Raw genomic sequence first — 13,298 nt, forward strand, 5'->3', positions numbered from 1 at the left:
TATGTATTGTGTAGCTTGTTTAGTGTGTTGTGATTCAATGGCAGCTTAGCTTAGCTGGCGACTGACGTATTCCTGTGGGCGGAGTTTAGTCAACAAACTGTTCTAATGATGTCATTAATGCAGGAAGTAGAGGGCTGTAGTCCAAACCAGCCGTTCGTGGTAGGCTTTGAAAGGCGAATTCTGTTTATTAATTTTTTTAAACTGATGTGGCCTCAAAAACTTTCAAATAAAAAAAAAATTCAGATTAAAATCTAAAAATGTACTGTACTTATGCCTTCTTGTGGTGCTCCTTTTATGATGATGTCAACTAGGTGACTTTGCCAGAGCACTCATTAACTCCACCCCTCCAAATGTCAGTCTTTGAGTTCCATGCATAGACCGTAAAAAAAGATGGACGACGCGGTGCCGCTTCCCCCGTTGTAATGAACTGAGCATAAAATGTTCCACGATGGGCACTGACATGTTACGCAAAAACGTCAGTTTGGAGCCAGGGCATGCACGGAAGGAATCGTCCGTGGATCCCTGAGCCGCGGTATCAAACTTATGACCAAACGCCCGCGCGCCCAATTCACCCACTTCCCTTGGACGTCTTATTCGACTGGCTTGCTAAAATAAGCTAACTAATTTTGTTAGTGTGAAATAACTGAAATCTATAATTAATAGGTAGCTATATCTTCAATCTTCCCTCAAAGCTCAGAGAGTCCGCTCAGAGAAGCTGTCAATCACAAATGTCAATCATAACGACACACCCCGTTTCTATAACATTAAATTACTAACTAAAATAAAACTTATCACAAAAATGAACAATTAAACATATGTCAGCGTGATAACAATTACCTTAAAGGAACAGTATCTAAGAAATGTATATCAATTAATCATAAAATGGCCCTGATATGTCACTAGACATTAAGAAATCATTTCTGACAACAGTGGTCCAGCCAGGATATTGTCGTTTAAAAAGTTGCAGCCCTCAACTGATGTTTATGTTGTCATGTTGTGTATTGGCCACCAGTTGTGTGATTGCAGTACCAGTTTTAGCCACAAGTTTTGTGATTGCAGTACCAGTTTTGGCCACAATCCTACACACTGGTTCTTTAAAGGTCTAAAACCATATTTCTGAAAATTTTATTGGAAGTGTCATTTATTTTTTATTTTGACCCAAGTCCCATTCGTCTGCATGGAAAGGGCGGGGTTTATTACTTGTACTGCATCCAGCCACCAGGGGGCGATCAAAGAGCCAGCGGCTTCACTTTTCAAGATGTATGAGGCACACTCGGTTCCATGGTATACACAACACAACTTTTAAAATCTGGACTTTAAAACACTACTCATCACACACTTGCTAACTTGCCAAAACCCGAACATCACAGAGTAACCAACTGAGGTTAAAAAACGAGCCAAGGGCATTTAGATGTGGTCAGTATGGACTTTACAGATTACAGGGGAGTCATACACTATGATACGTGTTATTAAATTGGCTCAAAATATCAAACATGTTTTGATATCCTCCAGCTGGATGGAATCACAGTCTGAAGAGATCTGAAGCTAAAAAGAGTCTGTGCCCATCATACACTGTTATTTTCTGTGAAATCTGACGACTGCCAAATATCTTCAGACAGGCGCAGACTTTCGGCAACTATTGTAGACTCTTCCAGACTGCAAATCAGGGAAAAAGTTCTTATGGTAGTGGTAATGTATTCCAACCTTTATGTAAAGTGTCTTATACACAGCTCACTGGATTGAAACCCTCCTCTCCTCTGTGTATCTCTACATTTTCATATCTGAAAGGGTGAGTGAACATACAAACTTAAACAACAAATATATCCCGTCTCTGAGCTCTGAAGCTGTTGTCTGTGTTACCTGATGTGAGCAGCATGCACAATCGAACATGTTCCCTGCAGGGATACGCACGCTCCAACTTTCACCCTCTTCTCTCAAACCATTTTAATTGAGCTGTTTATGCAAGAACCTTATGAGGGCTCTCATATTTAATGCATTGTACAGAAAGAATGAGAGATGTGATAAGGGATAGGCAGTCCTGCTGGTGTTAACAAGCTTCCCAACTGCACTTATCTACCGGCTCTTATTTTATATTCTGACTCTGAACACCAATCTTAGGAAAGTCATCAGGGCTGTGTGCGTGCGTGCTTGTGTGTGCACACTTGTTCAGAGGTTCATTTACCTTTTATCGTGCACACTGACTGGCTGGTGTGAACGGTTACCATAGTGACATGAGTTCTGTTCACATAGTTGAGCTACAGTCATGTGAAGATATCTAATAATTAAAGAGAAACAGATAACACTTATAATACCCACAATAAGGATGCATTTTCTAAAATAAGGCAATTAAATTAGTGAGGAGTGAACAACACTTCTGAACCATTGATTAATCTCAGTTAATGTTTATTTCAGCATTTACTAATGCATTTTATTAATCAAAAGTTGTATCTGTATTTAGTCATTAGTAAAAGCAAAAAGGCTTGAACATTCTTCTTACACACTAAATTCAAGAAAAATTCAAGAAAAATTTGCTTACCCCATTGGCAGATTTTTTTGTTTGCTTTATGCACAAAATCACTAAAATTTGATATTTTTGGTCTGAAAACTAGACTTGTTTTTTTTTGTTCGTTTTGCTCATCAAGAAAAAGCATCTTAATGTGGGAATTTTTGGATGTTTTTACTGAGGGCGAGACAAAAATACTAGGATTTTTTTCTTGAAAATCATTTTTGCAGTGTTGTTACTTCTGACCTTATTTTATAATGTTTTATTTATTAATTAAAAACGTAAATTCTGATCTTAAGTCTGCAAATTTTGATTTGCTTTTCGTTGTATTGATGTTGCGCTGTTGCGTGCTGGCCATGGTGCTGGGGTATGCATATTTTCGACAGGTATAACTTTTAAAATGTATTTAAAACAGGGTGGTTATCTTGTCAAAAGTTAAACTACATAACAGGTAAGCACCGAACCTATATTTATGCCTGACACGACTTTCTTGTGATTTAATATTAATATTAGTCTGTGTTCACTTTCAAATGATAAAACAGAAGCTGTGTCCCAATTCAAGGGCTGCGACCTTATAAGCATGGGACCTTAAAGATGAGCACTCGGTCTTTCAAGGTGGCAGCCTCAGAAGTTCGCGAAGAGACGACCCATAATTGGCGTCACCTGCTGCACGCGCCTGTCAGCAGGACATAGCGGAAACGTTTCTGACTTATTAAAATAAATATGAAATCAGAAAAATATTAATTTAGTTTAGAAAATATGACACGTTGATGTAGATTAAACTATTTAACAGTATATTAAATTATTCAACCTTAGAAATATATGCATCATAAAAATAATAATATTAACACAAACATAACTTATAATACTAAAACAGTGACAAACTTTTTTTTCGATAAATACACACTTTTATTTAATGAAGGTTTTAATTGTTTATTTTAGAATTACCAGCCATTATATGCAGCCATTGCAGGCGCGCAATGAATCTTGGGATATCCTCGGCTGTTAAGGATCCATTCGTTCCTTAACATCGCGGGCGCAATGAGGACGCATTTTGAGGCTTCATTCTAAGCATCCTTTGAATTGGGACGTCCTTACCAGCCTCAAGTCGCGCTGCTGTGACGCAAGAGATTCCTGAAATAAATAAAAGTTACCCATTTGTTCCTGGTCTGGCCCCCTCCCAACCCATGCACACACACTTAGATGATTAACTATTGGTTGACTTTAGAAAGATTTGACAATTCCGATTTGAGTATGTAAATCCTTAGTCAAGGAAACCCTTAGTGAGCAGAAATGTTTTAATTCAAATCATCTTTGCACTAAATGGCAGTGCCATGGTTGGATAGTGCAGATAAAGGGGCGGTATTATCCCCTTCTGACATCACAAGTGGAGCCAAATTTCAATGATCTAATTTCTAGATTAATAGAAACCCTGGGGACTCAATTATAGCATTCAAACATGGAAAAAGTCTGAGATTGTCATGATATGTCCCCTTTAACAAAAATGTATTACTGTAAACATAAACTGCTTACAGCTAATGGTAGCTCATGCTCTAAATAAGAATTAAGATACGAGAGGCTATGTTGTAGTGGGAATAAATCGCGTCTGAAGGGTGTTGTTAGGCAGTAGGCACAACGCATAGAGTTAGTTATTTATGATACAGTACAGAACTAGCCTAGAGTGCCTTATTGCTTTTATAAAACAGTTACCACACAATACAAATTTTAAAGGATAAAAATATGCATCAACTCAGCTTTCATGAAGTAAAATCACAAAAAGCCTTCTTTCGCACACTATAAAAAAAATCTTTGCTGCCTTTGTTTGAATCAACTCAGATTTACAAGTCATGTCAACCTATTATTATTTATCTTGACAAGAGATGAATTGGTACAACTTATTAAATGAAGTCGACTATTTTTACCTATCTTTTATACTCATCTGTAGTTATAATAATAGTAAGTTGAAATGACTTGTACACTTCAGTTGATTCAACAAAAAATGTGAGGCAGCAAAGATTTTTTTAAAGTGCAAAAAAAAGATAATGTTTAGCATATGTTTATGTTGCTAAGGGTGCTGCACAGTGATACACAGAATCGTTGGGTGCAGCTGTCATAGCTGTGTATAATTGTAATCAAAACACAACTTTTGACCAATCAATCTAATGGTTTTATAAATATTATTAACTTTTATTATGAAGTATTAACTATATTATTTTGTCTTGCAAAGAAAATGTGCAATTTTGTAGACACATAGAGCCTGCTAATAGAGTCTTATAACAGGGATTGGTTTTAAAGAAGATTACTGGTTTTATGTACAAATTGGTGCCCAGCTCGTTTTTGGTTTTCAGTGTAGCATAAAGGCCATGATTAAATTCACTAAGGCTTTAGAGTCTTACTGAGTATTATGGGACATTTGCCATGGTATTTATTGTCTTGTCTGTGGGCCAGTTCAATGGATTCAGCAAAACTTTAGCCTAAAAGTGTTTGTAAGGAAGATGAAGAAAAATGAGAGAACTAAAGATAGGACACAAATATACAAAATGTAACAAAGACCGAAAAAGTACAGTGATAGACAAAGATAAACAGCGTAAAGGTGTACAGGAAAAAGTCAAATTCACTGTTATTCTTCTGCTTTGTACTTGTATCATTACAGAAAAAGGGAGAGAGTGTTTTTCTTCCTTCTATTAGGGTGATGGGCTGGATGAAAGGTAAGAATAGGGAATGGAAGGAGAAAAGATGAGCCAGATCAATGAAAGGTAGATAGCTCGATTTAATAAGCAATTGTGAGCTACCTATTATATTTTATTTCATTGTCTGTGTTGCCATGGCAACTCTTGGCATCCCCCAAGATCCCTAAAGTGTTTTGGAACACAGCGATGATTTACTCACTCGCTCGGTTTATGAATTTGTGCACTGCTCCAGTAAGGGCAAAAAGATTTCATTTGGCTAAATTGTGATCTTGTTTTTTTTTATTGATAGGGCATAGAGTTATCAACACAAAGGACATGGGTTCGATCCTTGGATCACACTTAATAACAAAAAATGTATAGATGGAACTAATTTGAATAAAAGCATCTTCCAAAATGCATAAAAATGGAAAAAAAAATTCAATTAAAAAAAATTTAATTACAAACTTTGTGCAGACTTACTCGCTCACATTTCAGTTTTTAAGATTGAGAATCGTAGCTTTTAGAAGCAGTCTACCGTATTTCCCCCCTCCTCCTTTCTTTGGCGTAATGCTGGTTGATTGGCAGGAATAGAAGACACCCAGGCCCCAGTGGTTTTCCCGATATCACATTTTTGCACACGGAGCGAGCAGAACGCTCGCCGCCGCGCATGAAATGCACCGATTGCCTGAATGCCTCTCTCATGTATTCCAAACAGACATCCTGCCATCTGCTTTATTGTCTGAAACACTGTGATGTAAAATCTATAAAAAAATAAATTAGATGGTCACAATATGGTTTTATTTCAAATGGTTTTGTTTATTATACAGTACGTCTGTGCACACAATGAATAGTTTCATTAGTTCGTAGCGTAAAGCATTCTCTAGATGTAACTAGCAGTGAGGACTAGATTTCATGGATCTCGGCACATCTGGACCCCTGACATATTGGCTGGAAAGATGCAGCAGTGAACCCATGACTTTATGTCTATCGTCCTCCATTAACGGACACACTCTGTCTTCCCTGTCTTTCTCATTGCCTTGTTCTGGTCATTTCTATAGGTGACCGGTCACCATAGCAGCTGCTCCTATCTCGAGAGCCGATTATAATCATGCATGCCACCAAAAATAGATAAAACACTGATTATACCACCACCTTCCACTTTACCATCTGCTGTTTCCTTATGTTACTGTCTCTTGATATATTTAAAAGTTGGAATTAAAGAGAGATCATCAAGAGGCATGTGAATGCAAAGTCTATAGAGGGAACAAGGTTAAATACGCAAGGAGGTACAATAAAAGTGGCAGTAGAGAAATGGAGGTCTCTCATTTTATATGCACATCTACACGTTTATACACTGTAATCAGGTTACAACGACCAGTGTTTCACGTTAAAACTGCAGAATGAGCCTTGACCTCCGTCCTGTCATCATGTTGATGATATGTGACCCTCCATATGAAAACTAGGCTTAAGTCCAAAAATCAAATTTTCAGATAACAAGCATCAAAGTTTGAATTCACATATTAACTCTTTCCCCGCCAGCATTTTTCATGATTTTCACAAAACTTTTAATGCCTCCTAGAAAATGCTCTTCTTTAAATATATAAACAGGGTTTCCCGCAGCACATTTCAGTTCGGGCGGCCCGCCTAAGCTGGGAAACCGTACCGCCTTAACTAGGTCGTCCTGCACAAAAGGCCGTCAAGTGCATCTCGGAGAATAGCGTGTAAGCGCTTCACAACGCGAGCGGGCACGCGCTGCACACGGCCATAATAAGAAAGACGTGCTCTGGACCATCACTGTCTGGAAGATAACTAGCCAGATGATAAAAAATCTCGGAGAATAGCGCGGACGCGCTTCACACCGCGAGCGTGCACGTGGGTCACACGGCCGAAATGAGATTAAGACGTGGTCCGTCATGTCTGGAGGATAGCCAGTTGATAAAACGCGTGTCCGTAAGAACTGTAAGTGGACTTATGTTTTGGGTTTATTTAAGCCTGTTATTAGTCTATAGTTCTTGCAAATTTAAAGTAAGTTATCTGGTGATTTTGTTGTTTGAGCAACCTGCTTGCTTGGTTTTACGTGCCTGTTGATTAGATATAATTGCTCACGCTCTTGCTCACGTTATTTATGTGCATTATTTACATGCTACAGTAGTTACACTCCTTTAAGATAATGTAATTAATAGTGGGAAATAATCAGTTTTTACAATTTTTGTGCTATCTATCATCGTTCGCCAGACGTTCTACAACATCTGCTTCAGTTTGTGTTTATTAACCCTTTAGTTTCACTTCATCATGCAGCTATTCCCGTTAGTGTGTTCATAGTTTCTTCAAAATTAAGTTTTATTTGACTGTTTTAATTAAAAATATTTAAATTTTCATCATGCCGCGTACGCCCCGCCCCTTTGATTGCCACGGCCATCTGCCCCGCCCACTCGCCCAACCCTACCACCTTAACTAACAAATTTTCTGCGGGAAACCCTGTAAAAACATACAATAAATGAAAGAACAGACCCTCTGCTTTCAAAAAAAAAAAAAAACATTTCATCATACCTTCATTAGTTTATTTTATATCACCTCTCAAATATGGGTAGATATCTTCAAAAACACCAAATTTTGTAAAGGACTTTTGATAGAGATCAGATGCAGAGTGGTCCTCAAAACTTAGATGGACAGAAACACACTTGTAGCCAATCAGCAGTAAGGGGCATGTCTACTAACCGACATTGTTGCCTGGGTTGCGTATGTGTGTGGCGGTTCTTATCAAATAAGGTCCAGATTCTTTCGGGGTAGGGGCGTGTTTGTTTAGGTGATTTCAGATATCAACATTGGCTTTCAGAGATCATGCAACCCACCTTTTAAAGATATCAAGGTTATATTTTCACAAAATATTCTTTACATTATGTAGGTTGACATAATGACCTATGCTGGGTTTTCACAGACTGGGTCACTTCATATTTTCCTATCTTTTGCGGCTTTATTTATTATTTTGAATTATTCAGTTGCACAGTTTTCGGTTCACCCTTTAAAAACATTTTTATCAAACCATTTTACAAACCCTGCTGAAAGAAGCTATCACTTCAACCAGATTTAACCAGCTTTGTGACCAGCTAAACTCTGCAGTTCTTCCCAGCTTGGAATTGGATTAATAAAATGCTTAAGCTTGATTAAACCTCAGTCTAAGATGATTTTTTTTTGCTTCAGCTGGTCTTTGACCGGTCGCCCAACTTGGCCAAATTGATGTTTAGCTAGTCGGCCAGCTGGTGTCCCAGCTCGACCAGCTGAGAGTTGCCCTAAACCAGCAAAATACACCACTCTAATGAGTTTGGCTGGGAGAACAGCCAACCACCTTAGGCTAGATTTGGCTGTTTTTGTCAAATGGGTGAAGTGAACAAATCACTGGCAAATATAAGCAGTGACAGTAAGAATACACAATATCTATTATTTCCTGGTATATATGTTTGTTAGCATAGCTGTTTGTGGGTCAAAAGACAGTGTGGGGTCTTGAGGAGATTGAGCTTTGGCAGCTGTGTAGAAGAGGAAGAACATTTTAATATGAACTAAAACAAGAACTGGCAGCCAGTGACAAGACATGAGCAAAGACGTGACACCTGAGAACATATAGAGATTAAAAATAATATAAAGGATGCATGTGTACCAATAAAGAGGGAACAATCATGAGATGTCTTGTTTTCCGTGCTCATTATTTATGTTCCTGGATTGGTCGTCAAATTTTGGGTGTATTAAACACATGCCTGGATCTGTATCTACACTATAAACATGTTGGAGCATATATATATAAAAATGCTGTTTATAGCATATATATTTATACAATTTGATCCCAACTATATTAAAAAACATTTCAAAGAGAGATGAAATGTATAAACTGAATATAAGGCTAACAAGTACAAAATGCAGTATTTACAGTTACAGAATTTATAATTTTAAGCTGTCAGACTATGGATTCATATGAGAAAGACGCTTGCGTGAGATAATTTCGTATCAAATTATTGCATGTCAGCGAGCCAGCAGCCACACAGACACCAGCCAACATGCAATGTGTGAATCAGATCAATAACAGCCTTCCTGCGGTGTCCATTTGCACCATTCAGTAACTCTTTCTACAATGACTTTCAAGCTTGATAAATGACTTTGCTTATGCAGTTTAGTTTATTTACGCTGAAACCATCATGTGTTTAGCAAAACCCGCCCCACATTACATATTAAAAAACTGACAAGATTTGCACATCTGAAACTCAATCTTTAGGACACTACACAACATTGTTGATTAATTGTTTCATTCATTCTTGTAACTTTCTTTTTTTGTGTGTTATTACCGGTGGTTGAACTGAACTCTGTCATCATGGTCATTTTAGTCAGTTAAGATTAGAAAGGATACAATCCTCTTAACATGATTGATGGGCTGTGAGGGATGAATAAGAAGAGGGAGGAGGTGAATGCATTTTGTCACATCATTGTCACTGTAGTTTAATGGTTGAAAAGGTCTACAAAGAGTGACAGGTCTCAAAATGTGTTTTTTTCAACAAAATATTGTAAAACGTCATTGTAAGTTTACAAAACTAAGTTTCGAATTATATTTTTGTGTGTATTTGTGTGGGTGAGTGTCTGCATTTGGCAAGCTCATTGCAGTGTGGGATTAGTAGACAGCTCTGAATTGTGGGGAGAAATTGGATCAGATTACAGTGAATTTTGGCACTGGATTATCTTCAATCCCTTCTGTCTATCCAAATAGCCTGAATGAGTGTTTATGAATGAGAGAAAGCAGAAAACAGAGAAATGAGTTGCAGGCTTTAGAAGAAATAGGTTCGTGAATAATCACATTTTTGTCTTTACATTGTTTAGTACGAAATGCTAATTGGTGGGCAAATCGATAGCAACGCAAAGGTGATAGGTTTGATTCCCAGGGAACACAAAGTGTGATTAAATATAAAAGCCTGAATGCACTGTAAATAGCTTTACACTGTAAAAAATGTGCAGCATTTTTGTTAAATCAACATATATTTTGTTACTTTAAAGGGACGCTCCACTTTTTAAAAATATGCCCATTTTAAAGCTCTCCTAGAGTTAAACATTTGATTTTTACCATTTTGGAATCCATTCAGTTGATCTCTGGGTCTGGCAGTACCACTTTTAGCATAGCTTAGCACAATCCATTGAATCTGATTAGACCATTAGCATTGCGCTAAAAAATAACCGAAAACAGTCCCCTTGGTTACTTTCAATAGCAGGGGACTATTTTCGGCTGCTGCGTAATATCATTGCGCCTCCTGCAGCCACGTTACGGCAGCAAAGTCCTTGATTATTACGCCAGAATGAGAGTATAGTTCCTAGCTACATCGGCCTAGAAAATCGCAACTTTTAATTTTCTTTCGGTCTTAGTACACAATGTAACTACAGAAGAGTCAAGTTTTAAATTGGAAAATTATTGAAACTCTTTGGTTATTTTTTAACATGATGCTAATGGTCTAATCAGATTCAATGGACTGTGCTAAGCTATGCTAAAAGTGCTAGTACCCCAAAGATCGGCTCAATGGATTCCAAAATGGTAAAAATCAAATGTTTAACTCTAAGGGAGCTGGAAAATGAGTATATTCTCAAAAGAACTGGAGTGTCCCTTTAAATAAAAAAAGTAAAGGAACAGTATGTAGGATTGTGGCCAAAACTGGAACTGCAATCACAAAACTTGTGGCTAAAACCGGTACTGCAATCACACAACTGGTGGCCAATACACAACATGACAACATAAACATTAGTTGAGGGCTGCAACTCCACTTTTTAAATGACAATATCCTGGCCAGACCACTGTTGTCAGTGATATAAGTATTTGAAATGAAAATGTTTTCTTAATGTCTAGTGACATATCAGGGCCATTTTATGATTAATTGATATAAATTTCTTACATACTGTTCCTTTAAGTTAAACGTTCAACTTTATTTTATAAGTTATGTCAACTTTCACAAGCCAAAACTTAAAATCGTAGGTTGAATTGACTTGCATTTTCTGCAAAACGCATCTATGGAAATGTACATTATTTTAAAGCTGTCTTTGGCTCTTCTGGTGTATTTGTCAGTATTAGGGATGTGCATCGATGCATCACGTTCCCATTAAAAAGACCTGTCTAAAATCGATTCTGAATCGTAAGGCTCCGATTCAGTGTTTCATGCACAGCTTTTGCATGTACTACGGCTCCTTGATCAGTAGGAAGTCCTTATCAGTCTAAAATCACTATGAGTTTGACTCGTTTATAACGTGCATTTAAAGGTTCTCTAAGCGAATCTGTGTGTTGATTTTTTAAATGTGTTTTCGAACAAACTGAGCGTAGTTAACTCCTCCCCCTCCCCCTCCTTTCCGTGCTTTCATGAACGCGCCCAAACCCAACCCCCAAATCCTTCTTGGCGTTTATTGGTTAGAACACTTTGTTATGGTTTCTGGTGTAGGTTTGGCCAGTTTGTTATTATTGCAGTTTGTGGAGGCTGGGCTGTCTACAGAGATCGCTTTTTTACAGTTTGATCAGCGGACAGGACGCAAGCAGATAGTGAGGAGATGTTTGCTGTATGTAACAAAAAAATGTTTATGGTCTAAAACGCGTGAATTCGCTTAGAGAACCTTTAAAAAAGCAACACTCGTCAAACACAATCATTTAAAATATTCTCTATTATCATGTAAATACCTGAAACAATCTGAAGAACAGCAATATAAATATGCCTCTAGATATTTCCTGGAATAGTGTTTGTAATGATACTTCTTCTGTGGCACAAATGAAGTTTCTGCACGAAAGCGCCCTCTGGCTTTTGAATGTGGCAGCATTTCACCGTAATTCATTCAAATTCATTCATTGAGAAAACGCGCATTTGCCCAAATAATTATCACAACCCTAGTCTGTATCTTGTTCACAGCTCTTGCTTCATGGGTTGTTTTTAGGGTAGGTGTCGATACGAGGGGCCGGTTGTATACAGTAAAAACATTCCTTGTTGCACTTGCATTTTTTTTATTTAATCAACTTGAATTTACAATTAATTACAATTTTCTTGACTACTGAAGAGTTATAGTTCAATAAAGCTGAATTAGCTTAAGTTTTTTCAACTTTATTTTTTTATAGCACTAGTCTGACCAACCTGCCAATTAGGGCAAACCTGTCTTTTCAGATTGAAATGAGATTAGTCTACACTTGTAAGACTAGTCTAAACAGTTCATGCACCGGCCAAAGTAGTCCAAGTGATCTCATGGCTTTTCCGAGAAGCTTCTTTATTTCTTTCTACCGGCGTCATGCTGTTCAGCAGAATTAGTCAATCGCCCCAGGGTTTTTTTTACAAGCTTGAGAGACTTACAAGGAAAAGTTTGGGCTTTTTAACTCAATCTCTGCTCATTGTCTTGGCAGCTGTCGTTCTGCTAGAAGCTAAAGTAGACGCCCGTAGGGATTCAATATATGTAAATAACCTTCTTTTACCTCATGTTTTCAAAATTTCAATACTGAAACAACGTTGCTTCTTTTATTGATGAATTTTGATGGTATGATTATACACTCTAATGCATTATGTTTTGGCATCTTTTACTGTGTTTTAACTAACCAATCAATCTTACTAATGCACTAGGTTTTGGCGTCTTGTACTGTGTCTTAACTAACCAATCAATCTTATTAGACTACAGTACATTAGACAACAGTACAGCTAATTCCTAAGCACAGTGCAACCTTAACTAGAGGCATATCGGGGGACCCAACTACACTGTTAAAAATTACTTGTTGCACTTACATATTTAAGTTTAAAACTATCTTGGCTAGTGAGGAGTTGCTAAAGAAATTATAAAAATAAAGTGAAATAAGCTTAAGTCAAACATTTACATTCATAGATAGATGTTCTTTATTTTTGTATTGACTATTAACATTACATTTGCTCTTTTAAGGTGGTTACAATATATATTTGTATGTTTTATAAGCATATTTTCATGCCAACACTTAAGTTCGGTGATATTTTCTATAGGTGGGCTATGAGAACGCGGGCACAGTGGAGTTCCTTGTGGACAAGCAAGGAAAACACTACTTTATCGAGGTCAACTCTCGCCTACAGGTGGAACACACTGTTACAGAGGAGATAACTGAGTGAGTGACA

General features: G+C 37.4%; 1 protein-coding gene across 2 annotated transcripts in view; it reads left to right on the plus strand.

Annotated features, from left to right (window-relative positions):
* Positions 1–13,298, plus strand: part of pcxb (pyruvate carboxylase b) — a 292,116-nt gene that overhangs the window by 36,568 nt on the left and 242,250 nt on the right. For both annotated transcript variants that reach the window (XM_055211545.2, XM_073859309.1), the window contains exon 8: positions 13,170–13,288. In XM_055211545.2, coding sequence (XP_055067520.2) covers positions 13,170–13,288 — 119 coding nt within the window. The remainder of the gene's footprint in view (positions 1–13,169; positions 13,289–13,298) is intronic.

Source organism: Misgurnus anguillicaudatus, chromosome 21 (assembly GCF_027580225.2).
Source record: "Misgurnus anguillicaudatus chromosome 21, ASM2758022v2, whole genome shotgun sequence".
In the NCBI taxonomy this organism is placed as follows: Eukaryota; Metazoa; Chordata; class Actinopteri; order Cypriniformes; family Cobitidae; genus Misgurnus; species Misgurnus anguillicaudatus.